The sequence below is a fragment of the Mesocricetus auratus genome, unplaced genomic scaffold (assembly GCF_017639785.1).
Source record: "Mesocricetus auratus isolate SY011 unplaced genomic scaffold, BCM_Maur_2.0 Super-Scaffold_100018, whole genome shotgun sequence".
Taxonomy (NCBI): Eukaryota; Metazoa; Chordata; class Mammalia; order Rodentia; family Cricetidae; genus Mesocricetus; species Mesocricetus auratus.
In genome coordinates, this window is record NW_024429199.1 from 10749142 (window position 1) to 10770949 (window position 21808).

General features: G+C 42.3%; 1 protein-coding gene across 1 annotated transcript in view; it reads right to left on the reverse strand.

Annotated features, from left to right (window-relative positions):
• Window positions 1–1292: 1292 nt before the first annotated feature.
• The window catches only part of Mcm9 (minichromosome maintenance 9 homologous recombination repair factor), a 71785-nt gene continuing 51269 nt past the window's right edge, over window positions 1293–21808 (reverse strand). Inside the window, exons 9-13 of the mRNA XM_013115807.3 lie at window positions 15867–16069; window positions 14642–14845; window positions 8156–8238; window positions 7061–7206; window positions 1293–3699 (exon numbers count right to left, since the gene is read on the reverse strand). Of these exons, the coding sequence (XP_012971261.1) occupies window positions 2256–3699; window positions 7061–7206; window positions 8156–8238; window positions 14642–14845; window positions 15867–16069 (2080 nt within the window). The 3' untranslated portion in view covers window positions 1293–2255. The remainder of the gene's footprint in view (window positions 3700–7060; window positions 7207–8155; window positions 8239–14641; window positions 14846–15866; window positions 16070–21808) is intronic.

Genomic DNA, 21808 nt, shown 5'->3' on the forward strand with positions numbered 1-21808 from the left:
TCCCTGGGCTGGTGGTCCTGGGTTCTATAATAAAGCAGGATAAGCAAGTCATGGAGAACGAGCCAGTAAGCAGCACTCTTTCATGGCCTCTGCATCAGCTCTGCCTCGAGGTTCCTTTCCAGTTTGAGTTACTGTCCTACTTCCTCTGAGATGCACGGTGATGAGGAAGTGTAGGGCAAACAAACCCTTTCCTCCCCAACTTGCTTTTCATCATGGCGTTTCATCGCGGCAATAGTAACCCTAACTAGGACACACAGCAAGACCATCATAACAGAACAGTGAGTACCAGGCCAGCCAGGACCATGGAGTGAGATCCTGTCTCACCTCCCCCGCTCCAAAAGAGCAGAGCACGGTGTTGCATATCTCCATATGGGGCTTGGGAGATGGCTCAGGCGGCAAAGCATTCACTGTGCAAGCATGAGGCCTTGAGTTTGGATCCCCAGCATCCATATATAAGTTGAGCCAGGTGGATGTCTGTAACCCTAGCCTTGGGGGCATAAACAGGTGGGTTCAGGAAGCTCTCTGACCAGTGAGCGTAGCAGAAATGACAGGTCAGATTGGGTGAGTGACCTTGTCTGAAAAAACTGAGGTGGAAAAACTTGAGCTAGACACCAACATCAACCTCTGCCTCCACATGCGCAAACGGTGAGAGTACTCAAGCACACTCATGTATATACTCCCTCCCCAAAGGAGAAAACACCAAATCCTTTCTTCCTCTTCAGTTCTAGGACGTCTACTACAATGCAGAAAAGAAACAGATGATAGGGGATTAGTAATATATTCAGGATCATTCTATGCCTGAAAGTTATTAAACAATTGCAAAAACACATTACTTAAACCATAGTTTAATGTTTTTGAGCAGGTTTAAGGAATATGCAATACTTCAATACTTTTTAAAATTACTGCTTGTATAAACATTTTATGAACTGTTTGAGGTGCCTGAAGACTCTTAAGTAATAAATATGTTCTAACAATTTAAAATGTTCCAGAAAGATAGTCAATTTGGTAATTAATTTTTAAATACTTAAGAAAATGGGTTTTATAAACTTTTGTGGGTTTTTTTCTGTATGAATTTCATGAAGTAAACATTAACAAAGCACATACAGTTTTGAGTACTCTTCATGTCCCAAAGTCCCCCAGTCAATTAAAGAATTGATCACTGTTATAAATGCACATTCTGAAGCAAGTCTCTAGGAACCCCAAGGACCCTGCTAGAATCCAAAGAAAGAGGTTTAGCAGCACACAGAAGAACAGGGTTTGAGTCATCTATTCCCACCAGCATCAGAAACTTCTTTGGTTTATTTACTTTTATTTTTGCTTATGTATTTAGTTTTTGTAGTGCAAGGGATTTAATAAGGGGCTTCATACATGATGGATAAGCATTCTACTTCTGGGCCCAATTTGTTTGGTTTTAAAGACACATAAATGACAGCCTAGCAGGGTTACATTTCCATATAAACACTGGTGCAGATGTGACCCATTACACTGGGGTCCTGGTTCACACCCTTTACCAACCACATGATTGAAGTTGTAGTGAAGGTAGGCTCCTGAGAGCAAAAGAGAATCAAGTCAGTGAGTACTGGCTCCAGGGGAAAAAAGAGAAAGTCCCAAAGCTCAGTGCTCAGAAAGTCACTGTACCACTTGCTTTGATGCCAGGGAACGGAAGAAGCTTCTCAAAGACAGAAACCCATCAGTCACATTTAATCTGCTGTATGTGAATGAATGCAAAAGTGTGAGAAAACCACATGATTTCCCAAGGCATTCCAAATGTTAATAAATAGTCACCACATTCAGTACATACTGGAGAGAAAATATAAAAGAAAATAGCCAGAGAAAACAGACAACACTCATTTGCCTCCTTAGATTTATGAGTGCTCCTTTCATGCCATTTGGTCTGGATGAGTGAAAGAAGCAACTTAGAAATTAATTTCTCCACCAAATGAAACAAACCAAAGCAACACAACAAAAGCCACCCAAGAACAGGTGAAAAAGTAGAAATGCCCTAGCATGGCAAGTCATCTTTTTGTGAAATGAAACACTAATTCATTCATCCCACGTGCTGGTATCACACTGACTGAAATTCATTAGCCTTTTAATTCATGAACATAAACCTGAAATTATAAACCCAACAAGGGAGTTGGACTTTTGCATGGCACTTAATGCACATTGTGTGTACACCTGTAAACACGACGATGTCCTTTGAAGGCGCTCGGTTGAGTTGGGAAAGACAATTCTGGCCAGACGGCTTTTCACAATCATGGCTTCTTTCTCATCTCTTCCTCCCAGTCAAAATCTAATGCTTCGTCATCTAGTTCTGATAGGCTGAAGAGGGAGTGTGTGGAGAGATTCCCTCTCTCAGTGGACGGCTGCAGCTGAAAGGACTGCCTTTGCTGGCCAAGCACTGGAACTGTGGCTGCGGGAGGGCTGTGCCTTCTCTCCCCATGGTCCTTCCTTTCAGGAGGGAGGGCTTCTGATTTGGATTCTGGTGGGGAAGCGAAGGAGAAGGTTGCCAGTCTGGCTAATGTGCCAGCATGAACCTTGCTGCTTTTATTACTGCAGGAAACCCCTTCCTTTCTGTCTGTCTCACAAGCTGGATCAGAGTGCCCAGCCTGGTTCCCAAGCTCCAGTTGGAGCTGAATAGCCCTTCTTTCAGGCCCCTGGTCCCTCTCCTCTCGTGGTTGACTTCTCTCTGGTAGCTGCCTTGAGAGCTCCTTTGTCTTTGCCTGCAGCTGGTCAGAGCATCCATCTCCTGAGGTAGATGTCAACTTTCCTGGGCCTTCCACAGGCACAGCTGCTTCTCTTCTTGTCCTTTGTTGGGAAATTTTAGAACCGTTGACTGCTATGTTAGAGGAAGTGGGAGGCACAGGGCTGTGGGCTTCGGAGTGGCTCAGTTTACTTTTCTGTTTGAAAGTGAATTTGGCCAGTTTCACCGATGGAGTATGTGCAGTCTCAACACGCTCAGACTCTGGCACCTGAGCGGGAGATTTCTGTCTCTTTCTTTTGGGTGTTCCTGTTGTTTTTTCTGGTCCAGGCAAAGGAATGGAAGGGGTAAAAGGCAGTGATCGCACCCGGGTAGTACTGCTATGTACACTCTGGGACCCCTCTTTCTTCAGCTTGGGGGACCTGTGGGGTACAGGAGTCAGACCAAAGTTTGGTTCACCATCCTGTCCTGCTCCTTCAGATGGAACTGCTGCCTTTCTAACCTTTGTACCCTTGACACTATGTGACCTTAAGGGGGCATCCATGGCTCCCAGTGACGGAAGATGTTCAGTTTCTAAGAATTTGTTCCTGTGCCCTGGCCCGCGTTTCTCTTTGCCCTGAGATTTATTGTTAGGGATTTTCAAAGCCACATTTTCCTCAGTTGTTTTCAGTTCAGGAGACAAAGCACTGCTTTCTGGTTCAATCTCAGGAGATGCCACAAGGTTAAAGGGGTCTAAGGTGTCATCTCTGCCACTTTTGTGCTCGGCTGAGTGGTTACTACTTGTTAATCCACTAAGACAAAGACCAGGTGTGGAGTCTCCATCAGGACATTCCATGGGACCACCAGCAGGGGAGGAGTTGTCGCAGCTAAAGCTCTGTCCCTGCTGCGTTGAAGTCCTGAGCCTTGGCTTGTCCCTTGGGTCATTTCTCGAGGAACAGGGAGCCGCCACAACATCTACGGCCTGTGGCTGGGGCTGGTGCACACTCTCATTCTGTAACCTGGGCAGAGACAAACAAGGAAAACATTGAAAGGAAGAAATTCTATGCCAGCCTTCTGTTTCTTTAGTCTCTAAGATGCCACATCTAAGTGCAACACAATTTTAAGTCAATAATAAGTACAGTCTCCTTGAGCAGAAGAAAATTACTTTGAATCCAGTGCTCTGGCAAGCATTCTCTTTCAACCTAAAACTGTAATAAAGAAAACGAAACCAGAGGCTGGTTCATGTTTAGATCTCTCAGGAAGCCAGTGACTTCATTGGAGACCTTCTAAAGACCAGTGTAAAATGCTTACTCAGAGCCTTTCCAGTGTAATGTTCAAATACAAGAAATCCTTGTGTCTCCTTGCACAGAAGCCGATGTTGCTAAGTGATGCTACCTAGGCAGTTTGTGGATCAGAATTAAAGTGAGAGTCTGGAGATGTGGATTTCACCCGCAGCTTTACCAAAAGGAGGTACTGAAATTTAGTGTGCATGAGAACTGCCTTCCATGGAAGTAAAGAGCCTGTGGTTCCTGCCTGCGGCTGCCACCAATGCCTATCCACCTTCCCAAGCACAGCAGAGCCTCTGCTGCCACCAATGCCTATCCATCTTCACAAGCACAGCAGAACCTCTGGGCACTGTGCACCCTTTCCTATAAAACCCCATCACGGTTCCTCGGAGACTGGGCAGCTCTCCTGCAGTCTGACTTGGAATTAGCACCTGCTTTTCAGCTCTGAATGAAGGATTACTCAGGCAGCCTGCTCTCAGTGTTGGGCATGTTAAAGCTGAGTACAGGTCAGAACTACTTTCTAGCAGGAATTACAGTTCCCCAGGGTAGCTGAGTTCTAATCTGTCTTAATAATAAACCCCCTGAATCAGATATCGGGGTAAATGCTGGAATATCAGCGAAGCAGAGCAGCCAGCCACTAGTTCTTACCTCTACCGAATCCTCAGACTGAACGCAATGAGCTCCTGTCTCCTCCGGCCTTATATTCCCCTCTCTGCCCAGCAACATGACTCCTGTCTCCACCTCCCTTCCCTAGTGCTGGGATTAAAAGCATGTGACCGCCAAGTACTGGGATTAAAGGGGTGAGCCACCACCGCCTGGCTCTGTTTCTCTTTTAGACTGGTTCAATCTCATGAAGTCCAGAGTGGCCTTGAACTCTTAGAGATCTGTCTGCCTCTGTCTCCTGAGTGCTGGGATTAAAGGTGTGTGCCACCACTGCCTGGCCTCTACGGCTAGCTCCCCACTCTGATCTTCAGGCAAGCAGTATTTGTTAAAGCATAAACAAAGTATCACCACAGCCCAGGGAGGGTGCTTAGAAGGTCCTTCTTAACTTAGAAACGTTGGCTCACTGGTGAAACATATGACCTGCTTCCCTGTGCTAAATCTGAAAGGAAATTACACTTAAGAGCAATTATTCTAAAATCCATTTACAGTAAAGAAAAAAAGAATTAAAAATACAAATTTAAATATACTAAGAAGTAAATATATAGATCTGGGAAATAAGATTACATTTGACTTTTTTTTAACTAATTCATTACTTCTAGTAATGAATACAAAGAATGTATATTACTTTTATAAAATTACAAATTATAAAAATAGATTATAAACTTATCACGCACAGGTTTAGAAATATTGCCAGAGTGCTTATGTTCCTTGTTTCTAATTTGGGTTGCAACCAAACAGAGAAGCAAGCAGCCTTCCAAATCACTGCCATGAGTAGACATGTCAGTATCAGATAATGTCAGCGCACTCACATTTGATAAAGCTGTAAGAATGGCCGCAAAGCTGAGGAATTTCAGCAGTACAATGATTTGATCATGCCATTCTTGCTTAGTAATTAAATTTCTACATAAAACTTCTTCAGGTGTGCTACAGCATCCTACAGCCAAGTGCTATCTGTGCCATTTGACTTGAGTAGACAGAATGGCCATCATTTGAGGTGGTTACCAGCCTAGTGCTTTATGGAAGAAAGTATGGGGAAAATATGTGTGATTTTACTATGAGATCTATTGGGGAAGTCTTTCTTAAAAGTCAAAAACATATAGATATTTGTGTTCTTATGACTTGATGAGATTAGCTGCCAATTGGATCTTGAAGATAATTTACCCGTAGTGTGAGGCACTTGGTTTTGCTGTTTTGAAGATCAACACTATAACATGTTTCTGCGTGATAAAGAAATAACAGTAGGGTGGACTGTTTAAGGTAGCATTCAGGTTTGGTTTTTTCTTTTCAGAAAGTCATATACACTTCTCCCCATTCCAGTCGAGGAGTTGCTCCCAAATATGAGATGACTAAGGCTGAGCTTTTCTTGACTCCAGCACTTATCACGTCTGGTCTGGTCGTTCCAGCTGGTCACAATGAGCAGACTCCCCCAGGCAAAGCTGAACTGAGCCCAGCTGAAACTTCAAAAGATCAGCTACACCTAACCATACATGGCTCTGGGTCATAAAACGGCTAGGGCCAAGGAGAGACTGGTTAATTTCATACAGTTTACCACAGCCCATACCGTTACTAGTGAGTAAACTCCACTCCGCTCCCCAGGAGAAACGTGCTTAGGTTTGACACATTAGAAGCAGAATGCTTCTGGGAGAAGCCAGGGAGTCAGCAGAGTGAAGAAATAGGAAAATATTTTCAAGTTCTGACTTAATGCAATCAACAATCCCAATGCAGACAGCCACTCAGTTTCAACACGCATTTTGGTCATTACCTGATTTAGAGGTAACACTGATTACAAGTTGAGGTATATTATGATGCTACTCTGACTGGTCACAAAGGTGCCTGGACAAACAGTCTTGCCATTTCTTACTCATTTCTGAGGTGAAGATTCAAAGTCTAGCTTTACAGAAACCCATGCATTTAGGGAACACTGAAGTTCAGGTCAAATATCTTTAGGTAAAATTTTAATTCGCCTAACACATCACTCCCATGTACTGTGCATACTTCACAAGTGATGAGTTTTGAAACACTGCTGTGCCATTCCCCAGTTGTTGACTAAGTCAACATGATAAGGAGCACAGAGATAACCATCTTCCCCTTAATTAGCCTGAATTTCTGGTTCCTCAAAAATTAAGTACTAAAATAGTGGGTGTGTCTCCTCCCCACACCTGCACTCAGTTTTGCAGTGGTTGGTTATACACAACAGATACAATGCCTGGCAGTTCTCTGCTTTTTTTTTCCAAGACAGGGTTTCTCTGTGGCTTTGGAGGCTTTCCTGGAACTAGTTCTTGTAGACCAGGCTGGTCTCGAACTCACAGAGATCCGCCTGCCTCTGCCTCTCGAGTGCTGGGATTAAAGGCGTGTGCCACCACCGCCTGGCTTTAACTTCCCATTTCACCAAATGCCATCTCTACTATCTGCCTTTCCTTTCCTCCTTTACCTTTCAAGTCTTGCAAGTTCTTCGCTCAAGAGACTCTGGAGCCCGAGCTTTTCCAGAATGAGTTCACACTGCCTCCGGTACTGTGCCTGCGGGCTCTCAGGGAAGGATGTGTGAAGAGCATTCACACCTCCTAGCAGAGCACCTCCCTGAGGGGCGAGAGAACACCAGAGCAGTCACAGATCAACTTGCACAAGAGTAAGGACACACCAGGGACCACTGAGCTCAGGTGGGAAAGACCCGTTCTCCTCTACATCCTCATCTTGGGCATCACAACAATGGGACCCATTCAAATTTCTGTGCAGTAGACTATAATTTTCAGGTGTGTGACCTTTGTTTATGCTGCATTTGTTTAACTCTGGGAAACTGTGTTACTGTGCCTGTCTAAAATGCCTGGTGGTCCTAATGAAGAGCTGAATGGCCAATAGCAAGGCAGAAGCAAGGATAGGCAGATCTGGCAGGCAGAAAGAATAAACAGGAGAACTGAGGAAGGGGGAGCAGTAAGAAAAAAGGGGAAGATGATACCAGGGGCCAGCCAGCCAGTCAGCCATGGAGTAAGAGCTAAAGTAAGATTTTTAGGAGAGAGAGATAAAAGCCCACAGGCAAAAGGTAGATGGGATAATTAAAGTTAAGGAAAGCTGGCTAGAAACAAGCCAAACTAAGGTCGGGCATTCATAAGTAATATAAGACTCCATGTGTGATTTACTTGGGTGCTGGGTGGTGGGCCCCTCAAAAAAAGGCCAAGAAGAGCGAAAGAGTAAAAAACATTAATCATTATATTTCTATATTCCTTGTCCTGCAGGGCAGTGAGTGGTCACTGCACCAGGAAGCCACCTTCACTAGTGAGAGCAGGAACTCTCCTAGGTTTGCTGAGAAGGGAAAATATTGAGACCAGCTACTTCCATTTGTAGACAAAGGCAAAGGCAGAGTGAGCTCTCCATCTGCAACAGCCCCTTCTTTCAAATACTGGTTTTGGAATTTCCCAAGAAGTACAAAGTACAGAATATGATCATTTTTACAACTCGTAGTATGTTAATAAAGTGTCATTTTAAGAAGGGCTTGTAATTTGGGTGAACATTAGGTACAAAATACCCTTACCTGCATTGAGGACTCCATGACTGACACAACTGTAATGGCATCTTCCAGTGTCACAGTATTGCGGAACATCAGGCGAGCGTGAGCTAGGACAGAAAGACACTTTAGGAATATCTGAGGTGATAAATGCAATCCTTTACTTGGCTTCTCTCCTCTCTAGACTTGCATTTTACCAATGAGCTAAATTAAATATCAGATAGTTTTAGTACAGTAGGCAACCATCTTCAAAGCGGTTTCTTCATATGAAGGCCCAGTCCTTCATAGCCCACAAAATTTTGTGGATTTAAATGAGAACATTCTAGACTCTAGCAAAGAAAGGCACTGTAAAACTATCTTTAATATTTAGCAATTTTTACTCTTCATTTTTACTGTCATTTAAATACACAAAATTAAAATTCATTTCTCATCTCTGGCACCTCTTTTATCTATGATTTACGAGCCCTTTAAAGCACCAAACCAGAAAGCAAAAAATTTTAGATTTTTCTTGCCTGAATAATAGCTATAAATTCTTGAATAAAATGAGGTTCATTTGTTTTATGGCATTTTCATTAAGTTTATGTGATTTCAGGATATGATACATTCAATTTGCATGAATGTTATTAATTTGAACACAGGTAAGGTGTAAATGCTATCTGAGATGGACATTAGCTGCATATGTACATGTAAGCCCTAAGCCTTTGGGGCAGGAAGGGGACAGCTTTGCTGATTTGGTTATAAGAACAGGCATGAGACACTGGGATGGGTATTGGGTAGGTGATTTTTACTCTTCTTCCTGTCCTCTATTACAAGCCTGTAACAGCCCTGTCACAGGAGGCTTGCAGAAGCCCATGTTCCTATTTTCCCCCATTCCCTGGGGACTCCACTGTCACAGGAGGCTTGCACAAGCCCATGTTCCTGTTTTACCCCATTCCCTGGCGACTTCACTGAACCTTGCTGTGGACTCAGCTTCCCCCCCCTCACCCCATCCCTTGGTTTCAGCTACCTATTAGAGCTGGCAACACTTTTACCTGGGAAGCCAGTGGCCATATGCGATGAGAGTCAGGTAGGTGATTCTCACCCTCTTTCCCTGTCCTCCATGACAATCTGCCCATCTCACCCCCAGTCCTGTAACAGACTGCTTGCAGGAGCATGTCCTCCTCCCCTATCTGCACTCCTGGGGAACTCAGTCAAACTCTGGAGTGGACCCAGACTTCCTCCTTCCTGTAGACCCTCTCAGACCCCACCCTTTGACCCCATTCCTTCTTGTTAGTCCCCAATACCTAGAAACACTTTACCATGGCCCCAGTGGCCACACCTGGCAGGGACTCAGGTAGGTAAATCACTCTACATTTCATGCCATCCATTAGGGTCTCTTCACACTCCCCTGAGTAAGTAACAACCTGCTTACAGATGTGCCTCCTTCCACCTCAACACCTTCACTGGAGACTCCAACTCTAGGTTCAGACCCTGGGTCTCAGCCCTGTCTCTCCAGAAAATTCTTTACCTGACTGCAACATACTTACAGGATCCCCTCTTTCTGTAACACCTCTAACTCCCTGGGGACTCCAACTCTAGGTGTGAACAGAATTCCTTCCCTTGGGTTGAAATTTCCTGAAGTCTCTCCCAACCTATTTTCCTGCCCTCCCTTTATTCTCTCTGCCACCCACTGACCTGTACAAGCACGGCACTACACTTCCCTAAGATGTAGATAGGCCAACAGAAAACAAGGAAAGGAACAGCCACCCAGCAAAGACAAGAGCAGATAGCAAAAGCCAGTATCACAATCATCTCAATCCCAAATGCCTAGACACCAGCACAAAAATACAACCAGCACAAAAATGCAATCAATAATCACCAAGAAGATATGCTTCCACCAGAACCCAAAAATCATACTACAGCAGGTCAAGTGAAATACAATATAGCTGAAGCCCAAGACAAGGACTTCAAAATAGCTATTGTGAATATGTTCAAGGACCTTAAAGAGGATATGAACAAATCCCTTAATGAAGTTTGTGAAAACACAAACAGTGGAAAGATAAAAAAATGTCATGACATGAAAGTAGAATTTAACAAAGAAATAAGATCACCGAAAACAAAAGAAAACCTAAAACTGAGATAAAACTGGAAATGACAAATTTAGGAAGTCAAACAAAAGCCTCAGAGGTAAACCTCAACAAAAGAATACAAGCCATGGAAGAGAGACTCTCAAGTGTTGAAGACAAGGTAGAAGTAATGGATACCTCTACCAAAGAAAATGTTAAATCTAAAAAAAAATCCAAGTACAAATCTCCCAGGAAATCTGGGACACTGAAAAGACCAAATCTACAAAATATTTCTACTTTTTGTAGATAGGTGGAGAAGAAACCCAGGTCGAAGGCACAGAAAATATTTTCAATGAAATCATAGAAGAAAAGAAAATTTCCTAATCTCAAGAAGGAGGTCCCTATCAAGGTACAAGAAGTATATAGAATATAAAATAGACAGGACCAGAAAAGAAATTCTCCATAGCACATAATAATCAAAGCACTAAATGTACAGAGCAAAGAAAGAATATTAAAAGCTGCAAGGGAAAAAGACCAAATAACATATCAAGGCAGACCCATTGGAATAACACCTGAATTCTCAAAGGAGACTCAAAGCCAGAAAAGCCTGGATGGATAGTCTGCAAACTCTAAGAGACCACAGATGCCACCAAACAACTGTACCCAGCAAAACTTCCAATCACTTCAATCACAATAAGTGGAGAAATAAAAATATCCCATGATAAAATCAAATTTAAACATCATTTATCTAGAAATCCAGCTCTACAGAAGGTTCTAGAGGGAAAACTTCAATCTGAAGTGATTAATCACACACAAGAACACAAGGAACAAATAACTGTAGTTCAGCAAAGCAAGAGAGGAGGAAAAAACCCATACCACCACAACAACATAACAAATCAGTAAATGCTGCCCATTGATATCTCTCAACGTTAATGACTCAAATTCCTCCCCCCAAAACACACAGAGTAACAGATTGGCCTAGAAAACAGGATTCACCTTTCTGCTAGAAAGAAATCCAAGAAATATGCCTTACCATTGAAGACAGACATCACTTCAGGGTAAAAGGATACAAAAGATATCCCAAGCAAATGGACTCAAGGAGCAAGCTGGTATGGTCATTTTATTATCAGACAAAACAGAATTCAAACCCTAAGTAATCAAAATAGATAGGAAAGGACACTCAAAGGAAAAATCCACCAAAAGGATATTGGAATTCTAAATATTTACACATCAAAGATAAGGGCACCCAAGTTCATAAAAGAAATACCACTATAGCTAAAATCACATATTGATCCTTATACAGAGTTAGCGGGTAACTTCAATAGCACAGGCACTAAGACCAACAATTAATAAATGGGACCTCATGAAACTGAAAAGCTTCTGCATTGCAAGGGACACCAGCATCTGGACAAAGTGGCAGGACACAGGATGAGAAAAGATCTTTACCCGTTACATATCCAATAGCGGGATAATATCTAAAGTATAAAAATAACAACAACAAAAAAACTAGACATGAAGAAAATAATCCAATTTAATAACCCATTTAAAAATGCGGTACAGAATGAAACAGAATGTAGCCAAAAGATGAAACACAAATGGCTGAGAAACACTTGGATACTTGCTCATCTCTGTTCATTATTGCTCTATTCATAATAGCCAGAAATTGTTAAGAGCCTAGATGCCTGTCAACAAATGAGTGAATAATGAAAAAAGTTGTATATTTACACAACGCATTATTACCCATCTGTACAAAAAGAAATCATGAAATTCACAGGTAAATAGATGGATCTAGAAAAAAATCATCCTGAGTTAACCCAGACCCAAAAAGACAAATATGGTATGTATTCTCTTACATGTAGATGTTAGCTTTTATTTATTTATTTATTTATTTATTTATTTATTTATTTTGGTTTTTCAAGACAGGGTTTCTCTGTATTGTTTTGGAGCCTGTCCTGGAACTTACTCGGTAGACCAGGCTGGTCTCGAACCCACAGTGATCCGCCTGTCTCTGCCTCCCGAGTGCTGGGATTAAAGGCGTGCGCCACCAACGCCCGGCTAGATGTTAGCTTTTAAGCATCCAAAAGACATGTTATAATTGGTATAACCACAGAGGTTTGGTAAAGAATGAGAAATAGAATATGTAGTGATGAATGGACAAGGCCATGACTGGAATGGGAAGATTAAATGGATGAAGGGAAGGGAAAGAGAGAAAGGGAGGGGGGCACAAGATACAGGGAGGGACAGCTAAAACTAAGGACCATTTGAGGGGTTATATGGAAATTTATTACAATAGAAGCTTCTTTAAAAACATACCTATATGAAAGAAATCTAAGTGGAATCACCAAATAATGGGGGAGACAGAGTCCCAAGTAGATTTCTCTCATCATCAAGTGAAACCTCAAGTGTCACCAATAGGTCACATCTAATTGAGGTGCTGGCGAACAACACCCTATGGAAATCCACAAACAGCTCAGGCTATCATCAAGGCTATTGGTTACTCTCTACAAACTGAAGGTAAGGCCCTGTCGATGAAGACAACACCTATATACTCACTGACCATGATTAAGTCCAACTGGTGCCTAACGAGAGCCTTCATCCCAGCTGGCTGGTGGTCATGGTACGGAGGTACTCTGCATGCTACCAGAGGGGAAAGCTAGACACAAACCCATGTACAAAACCTTCCGTCTACAATGGTGACCTGACTGCATAATGTACACACAAGTTGTGAGAGTGACCTACCAGCACCTAACTGGATTGGAAGCCCACCCCAAGAGACAGGACTCATGCCTGGCATTGCTCAGGTGACTTGATAGGACCTAAGGGAAAACCAAATACTACTGTTGTTACTAAACACAGCAATATAATGGCTCCTAATGACACTCTGCTATACTCATTCATTGATCAGTGACTTGCTCAGCAATCATCAAAGAAGCTTCTACAGCAGGAGATGGGAACAAATACAGAGACCCACAACTGGACAACAGGTAGAGAGTGAGAGACCTTGGAACACCTAGTCCTACATGGGACGTCCTCATCAAACTCCTCCTTTCAGGGCTCAAGAAACTGCAGGAAAGAGGAGGTAGAAGTAGGGAGCAGGTGGGGATGGAAGACACCATGGAAACAGTGTCCTCCAGACACAACAGGACTGACATACACATGACCTCATAGAGACTGACAGCACGCACAGCGCCTGCACAGGTCCAAGCGGGTGGGGTCCCAATTCTGAGCGATGAAGTGGACACAAGCTCCCATCCTTAACACAGAAGCTATCTCCAATTAACAACCACTAGTAAAGGAAAATTCAGTTTTCTCCAATGGAATCTTACTAGGAACAAATCATGATTAAAGGCAAAGCCCATGCCCAGCAGTGAATAGCTAACCCAAAAGAAGCTCAATGGTGTGCTTGGATAGGTGTTGTCTTATAATGCCTCGCTGGGGTATTTTTTTTAATCTTATTGGCATTTTGTTTATATATTTCTGCTTGTGTTTCATGGGTTTTGTGAGTGTCTATATATGTTTTTCTAAGTGTATATGTTCCTTATGCCTTTTATTTTTTGTTTTATTTTTTCTGTATTTTTGTTTGTTTTCTACAGGGAGAAGGATCGAGAAAAGGTATGGAGTTGGATGAGTGTGGAGGTGGGGAGAATCTGGGAGGAGATGAGGGAAAAGTAACTGTGATCAGAATATAGTATATGAAAAAAATTTTTCTATTAAAAAAGAATAGGCATGAGTCACAAATGGCAATTACTGGATATGAACAAGTAACACTACATAGGAAACAATTCCAAACAAGCAAGAAACTGCATTATTTAAAATGCTGGGAGTCTGCTACTGAGAAACAGCACAAGTAAGGCTTTCTAAATGAATACTAGCTTAAGCTGTGGGAGGTCCATAAATGGTACAACGACTCACTCCATAATCACTATGTATCCTCAGAAGCATGGTAGTTGGGGGCTCAGAGCCTTTACTTTTAATTCATGAAATTTTTATTATTTTAAAAGTGTGTGCGCACTCACATACGTGTACACTACAGGTATGCAGGTGCCCACAGAAGCCAGCAGAGGACATTGGATCCAGGAGCTGGAGTTACTCTGACATGGGTGCTAGGAACCAAGCTTGGAAACTGTTGGAGGAGGGAGTCCTGTTAAATGCTGAGCCACCTCTATAACTCCTATTATTAATTTTTATAACTGCATTTATTTACTTGTGTGTTTTCACATGTGTGTATGGAGGTCAGAGGACAACTTGTGGGAGTCAATACTTCCTTTCCACCATGTGGGACCAAGGGACCAAACTCGAGTCATCAGGCTTAGGGCAAGAATCTTCATCTGCTAAGCTATCCATCCCATCTTCTGACATGCTTTCAGCCTTTACTATGAGTGGTGATTACTCTTATCATTTTTGACTGCATGGTGCATGCCTGGTACAAACTGGGCACTAATAAAAATATCTGCAAAATGAAACAAACCTTCTGCTAATCTGATCAAGCTTTCCAATAGGCGGATTGTTGTCCGGGCTGCATTCCGGGAATCACTCTGCCTTTGCATTTGGTAGTATCGGAGGAGCACCTGATTGCTCACATCAGACAGTGTGGGCTGGAGAGTCCTAACGAGGCAGAAGTAGGTTTTCATCTTCTCCATGCTCCACAGATTCTCTGATTTGCTTGGGTAACCTGCCGCACATCAGACATTGAATCAGTAAATTAGAAACAGCTGGAAAACATCTTATTTTGAGGAATTTGAAGAAGTTCCTACACACATTTTAATATTTATTTATTTATTTTTGACCTTTTTTGAGACAGAGTCTATCTACATAAATATCTCTGGCTGTCCTGAAACTCACTATGTAGACCAGGGTGACCTAGAACTCACAGAGATCTGCCTGCCTCTCGAGTGTTGGAATTAAAGGTGCACATCACCACACCTGGCTCCTAACACATTTTTAAAAGATAAGCTTCAGGTTTTTATGTTCACTGAAATCTAGACCTATCCTCCTTGTAGCATGCAGTTCCTGAATAAGCTGTTTTATGATGTAAGATTAATAAAAAGAAGCTTACCCCAGAGTGAAAATTATTTAGAATAATTCTGGTCACTGGGTGTTGGTGGCACATGCCTTTAATCCCAGCACTTGAGAGGCAGGGGCAGGAGGATCTCTGTGAGTTCCAGGCCAGCCTGGTCTACAGAGCTAGTTCCAGGACAGCCTCCAAAACAATACAGAGAAACCCGTCTTGAAAAACAAACAAACTAAAAAAGAATAATTCTGGTCTCATTTATGGCAATAAGGACTTGAGTAGTCTAATTTAAAGAAAACTAACATTTATTGATTTCCGTTTCATAATTATTTCCAGTTTTCTTTGTGTGCAAAAGTATTAATTTTTTACCACAAGGATGTCTCTTATGAGAAAGGATATCTAGCGCTCTCTGTCTGTTCATCTGTGTACCCATCCATCCATCCATCTACCTGCCTCCCTACATGCATATATAGTTTATATACTTTCGTGATAGAGGTGGAGAAAGCCACTTTCCCTTCTGTTCATTATTCTGAAGCCCACTAACTTCACAGATGCCTTCTGTCTAAGTATCTCTCTATTACCTGTCACCATATATGTCTTGAGTATTTAACTTAAGGGAATGTCCTTTGGTTAGGTCTAATCTGTCCTTGTTGCAGTGAATGATTCGTTTCTCTTCACCTACCTTTATTTTCTAAGATGAAGGAAGAAATTATACGATCCCAGTCTTCGTTCCTGGTGTCGAGCAAGACCAGGACAAGATCAAATCGACTTAAGAGTGGACTACCGAGGGCAATGTTCACAGACACGGACTCCTGGGGGTCGTACTGGCCTTTGGGGTTAGTTGCTGCCAGGATGGTGGTCCTTGTGTTCAGCTTACAAACGAGGCTACCAAGATAAAGGGAACAATTCATTAACTCAGATTTAAGCAAGAGGTATGATAAGGTTTGTTATAAAATTGGGCTGTACTTGTACTCTGAAAATCTAGAGAAACTTCTGTGAAAGAAAATGTTGAGATGGAAGAAGATATCTCACAGACCACCCAGTTCAAGCAAAATAAACTAGAATGAGTATCTTGAAGAGAATTGCTCCATAAACACTTCCTATGCTCCTGTGTTGAGCAGAACCCTCTACGTTAAATACTCAGAGGTATGCAAAATTAAACCAAGCATGGACACAATACTCAAGGAGTTTGCACTCTACTAGCTATAATCTAATTCAAGGCAGCATACTGGAAGTTCTCTTATGGTTAAAGTTACAGGAGAAATAAGGCACCATGTATTTGTCTAGCTAGATGAAAAAAGATAACCAGAGAAATGAGATGAAGCAGCTTTTGACCTAGACCCTTCAAGTCACCTGGACATTATTAATTGAAAGGCTATATACTGATACTGTTGGGGGTAGAAGGAACGGATGATACTGGGAAATGGTTGAAGCAAAAACTTCCTATGCATTTGCTAATTTTGTTTTGATTTTTATCTATCTATCATTCATCCATCTATCTATAAGCCTATATTAGGGTTCTCGGGAGAAACAGAACTGATAGAATGAATGAAAATATATATACGAGGTTTATTAGAGTGGCTTATAGGCTTTGGTCCTGCTTGTTCAACAATGGCTGTCTACCAACAGAAAGTCCAAGAATCCAGTAGCAGTTCAGTCCACAGGGCTGGATGTCTCATCGCTCTTCAGTATACATCCGAGTCCCAAAGACGTAGGCTCTAATGCCAGTAAAGGAATGGACTTGCTGGCCAGAGTGAGGGCAAGCAGGCAAAGAACATCCTTCTTCCATGTCCTTTATATAGGCTGCCACCAGAAGGTGTGGCCCAGAATAAAGGTGGATCATTCCACCTCAAAAGATACAGATTAAAAACTGGTTTTCCTACTTTAAATGATTTAATTATAAAAAATCCCACACAGGGGTACCCAGCCACTTGGGTTTTAGTTAATGCCAGATGTAGTCAAGTTGAAATCAGGAATTACCCATCCCTCCCCCACCACCTTGAACTTACTACGTAACCCATGCCAGCATCAAACTCAAGCTCAGAATCTTCTGGCCTTGTGAGGGAGGACTACAGACATGAACCACCTTGCCTGGCTTTGCTTTGACCATTCTAGATAGGAAAGAAAAGAGTTCGGGAGGAAGAACTCAGGAAGGAGGCTAGAATCCGTTTGACACAGAGTTCTTAGGAGCAGTTATGAAAGGACTTGGTAATTAGGAAGGACCAGTCCACACAGAAATGAAATGTATGGGGAGCTAGCATAATCAGTGGCCTGGTAAAAGGGACACAGAGTCCTAAGCAAGGCCGTGGAGTAACAGGAATGGATAGCGTATTTAGATACCACTTTAATGCTAATTAATCCCCAAACTGTGCCACATTTACTAAGAGCAGAAGCATAGCATTCTTATCTGTTAGTGTGTGCTCTGCACTTGGTAACCACATTTGGAGTGGGGTACCTGCCTCTCGGAAGTCACAGTCTTGAGACAGCACACATGAGCTGCATTTGCCATTTCCATTCTATCCAGATGGCTCTAGCAATTTCTTCACTCCCCGAGGTCGAAAAAATTTTAAAAATCTTTACTTGTGGCACATAGCTCAGAAGGCCACTATTGAATAAGACAAAGACAAGTCACTTCTACCAAAATCTCAGCCCCTTTTAAAGCTTAGTGGAAGAGAAGACAAATGGATGGTACACCTTTTACAATTTTTGTGCCAAACTGGCAGATGTTTGGGGCTTGAAATCAGTCTCATTACTTCAGTTTAACAGTATTTCCTAACCCTGCAAAGCATACTGTCCATCGTTGGTGATGTTCCTGCACTCATAACCAAGGAGGGTTTCTGCAGGACCAGCAGTGAGACAAAACAAAACTGCATCTGTCAAGACTGAAACACCTCTTTCCCTGGTCCACAAACAGGGCGTTTGTGGTGCAGAGGACGGTGCTGAGAATCCACTGTGTTTCTTGTCTCCAATCAGCCTGGAGCAGAACTGCTGGAGGATGAAAAGGCTCTGCACTGCACCCGCCCGCCGCCAGGGGTCGGGTGTTGGTGTCGGTGCCGGCCTTAGGAGCCTATTGGAGAGACTTCCTGCGCAGACACCTGGATAGTTTGCGAGTGTTCTTTGACTTGACACAGAGTAAGAGAAACTGGTCATTTTTTTCCTGAGGTAACTGGGAAAAACAGAAAGGATGAGTTTAAGGAAGAGGATAAGGAAGGCCTGGCTGGTGAAGGCAAGTAACCCAAAGCAGGAGAAGGGTGAAAGACGACATGGGGTAAGAGGCCGGGCAGATCCCCTGGTAAGGAAGGATGGGCATGGGGCCAGGTGGTCTCTGGACTCTTAGGAAGGGAAAGGCAATTGCAGACTTGTACTACTACATTTCTGTTAAAAACCAACTAGGGTTTTAGAAAATCAATAAAGGCTCAAACATACTTAGGTCCTAAATACTTGTGTCAGCCATGGCTTACTGAATAACCACTGAATGAAGGAAATTTACAAGTTAGTATAAAGGAGTGTTGCACCCTTCCCCCATGGGGGTCTGTTGACTGCTTGTTACTAGGAGCTTTTAGTAAAACACTTCTGGCCCCCTCCTCCTAGTAAGGCCTGCATGCAAGTTCCTGTTTATTGTCTAAAAACTAATTCCTGTTTTTGGCCCACCCTTTGCTGGAGGGCCCTGGGAAGGTAGGCTTCTGACCTTGGTGTTTTCCCATCATGCCTGCCTTTGGTGTATGAGGCTCTACCCTTGTAAAAATAAATGCCATTCTCCTTGTAAGAATGAGCCACTGTCTTTGTCTTTATTTTCATCCTTAGTCCTTAGCCTCGGATCGTTGTGAAGTATGGTAGTACTGTAGTTGCAAACACCGGCAGCTCGCTACAAAGGAGATTAGTTTTTAAAATCATATAGATTTAAAGAAGGCAGAACACTCCCTTCTGCAGTGATAGTAATAAAAACACCATATTTATAATATCAAACACTTAAGTGTATATGCATTATGTCTATCATCACAAAAATGCTGGATGTCAGGTATTATTGTTAATTATATTAATCATATAATTAAGCCTGGAAATATAGCAGAAGTTCAGAGACACAAACTTCTGGAAGTTGCCCAGGAGCAGCTGCTCCAAGATTCAAGACAAGTTCTGCTGAGTGCCAAGACCAATGCTCCTTCGTTTCTAGACTGTGTCCCTGTGAGCCAACTCACTGTAGACATGCCACTGCTGTGACCTTGATCTGCCTGGCATGCTAGGTACTCATTTGTCTTATTCTCTGTACTACATCTGATCTCCCTCAAGGGACTTAACTACTGTCATCCTCACATTCTCTGGCAATGCTCAATAAATGGACATATTTAAAAAGTAAAAATAAAGCTTCAACTTGTTTAGTATTTATGAAACTATCATTTTATATGCATAGCTTCAACAGTCTTGAAACTTAATGCTGATATATACATTTTCCTGCAATAGCTTTAAGGGCAGAAAATGCTGTAGATACTGAACAAGCTACTTTTCTACTTATTTCATCCACATGTTTAAAAATGTCCTAAATATACAATAATACATTTTCTATAAATCATAAACATGTTGTACATGTTATTTTCACAGATCCTAAAGAAATGTGTGTATAATGGTCTCTCATCACTTTCCTATACCTCTTTCTGGACTAATCCCCATGTTTACTCATGGCATTCATAATTACCATATGTTGCTCCTTCCAATTAGCTCCAGTCTGTGGAATGCTTCCTGTATCCTTACTAAATCTTGTTTTTTCCTCTCCCTGGAAATGGAGAGAAAATGGATGTACTTTCCATCTCCTTCCACAGTTGAGAAGGGCTACTAATACCAAGTCGACTATAATACCATAAAACAAACAGAAAGCATATACCGCCTGTAGGTGCCTGTTCTAGGCCCTAACAGCCTTCCTGCACAATCCACCATAGTTTTCTTTGTTAACTGGGAAGGACAAAGCCCTGGAGTCACAGTCACACTGGGAAGGAGCCTGTGCCTGGGGGCTGCATGGAACAGGGCCATCCTCCTTCAACCTGCATTAGGTTAAAAGATAAACTTTCCTTGGTAGAAGACTTTCCTCTTTCACAGGAAAGAGATGACTGTAAGAAAGAGCTGACCAGGTTTTAAGGAGAAATGAATGACAATAAAGACAGCTTAGAAAATTGAGGTTTAGAAAAATTATGCTAAAAACCAAGACAGAAGGCCAAGACTTTGAAAAAAGCTTTTGAACAACAGAGACCCAGCAAACTTCCTGAACTGTATAAAGTGTTTTAAACTATGGAATCTTCTACTGAAATGACATTAAGATGGCTACAGTTAAGCAGCTGATGCCACTACACTTCTCTGGCAGCCTGGATAGAGCTGCTGAGGGACAGAGATAGCCCAGTGTACACAGAAGGAGAAACAAACAGATATTCATCCTTCAGGAGCCCGGACACAGGCTACAATATGGGTGGACTCCAGGGCATCATGGTAAGTAAAATGACAGCACTAGTTACAGGAAGTATGGAGGGTAAACCAGCTCATAGACACCAGACGTAGAATTTAGCAGGAAACAAAACAGAGTCAATGAGTTCTGGTTTCAGTCTGTAAGACAAAGAGTTGAAAAAGGACTGCGTAACACCACGACTGTATTTAACAATGAATCATACCTGTTAGAAGTCAGTAGGTTTTGTTTTGCATTTTTACATCCTCCTAACACAGGAGTGGGGAGAACAGAGTCACATATTAATTTCCTAATATCAGCATGATGGCAAAGGGGGAAGGGGCCCTTGGGAAGTTTTAGGTTAAGATGAAGTTATGATGGCAGGGCCCTCACAATGGGATTAGAGTTTGATATAAGCAACGAATAACCTTCTAGTGTGTTTACTGTTTGCTGGAGTGGTTAGTTCACTCAGACTAATCAAGAGTAAAATCCTTCCTAGTATGTTCTGGACCCTTTCGGCAAGGCAAACACAGCAGTAAAAGCATCCGCTCTAAAATCATTTTGAGATGCTACTTTTACATAAATGTTTCTAGGATGTCTCACATTCCTATATTAAGAGAACCTCAGTTAAAAAACATAACTGCTGGGGCTGGAGAGATGGCTTAGTAGTTAAGAGCACTGGCTGCTCTCCCAGAGGACTGGGGTTCAATTCCCAGAACCCACATGGTGATTCAGAGCTGTCTGTAACTCCACTTCTAGGTAATCTGATTCCTGCATACAGACATACTTGTAGGCAAACACCAATGCATATAAAATAAATAAATTACAGAAACAGCTGCTAAGCACAAAGCACACATACACAAACATATATTCATACACACACACACACACACCATAAAGCTATACAAAATAAAAACATATTGATGGTATTTTGACATACACATGCATGCAACACCATATACACACATGCAAAATGTTCCAGGGCTACAAACAGTGCTATATGCTTGGTCCAGCTACTTGATAATCTGAAGCAGGAGCCCTTGTGCTCAAGAGTTTGAGGTTAGTATGGGTAATGTGGCCAGATGGCACTACCTTACCCAAAGGTTCTAGGTTTAAGCAACACGAGCAAGGAATGAACCGTTGGTCTTCTTCAACATCTGCTGGGAAGCTTCTCTCTGGTTACCAACTTTATTTATATT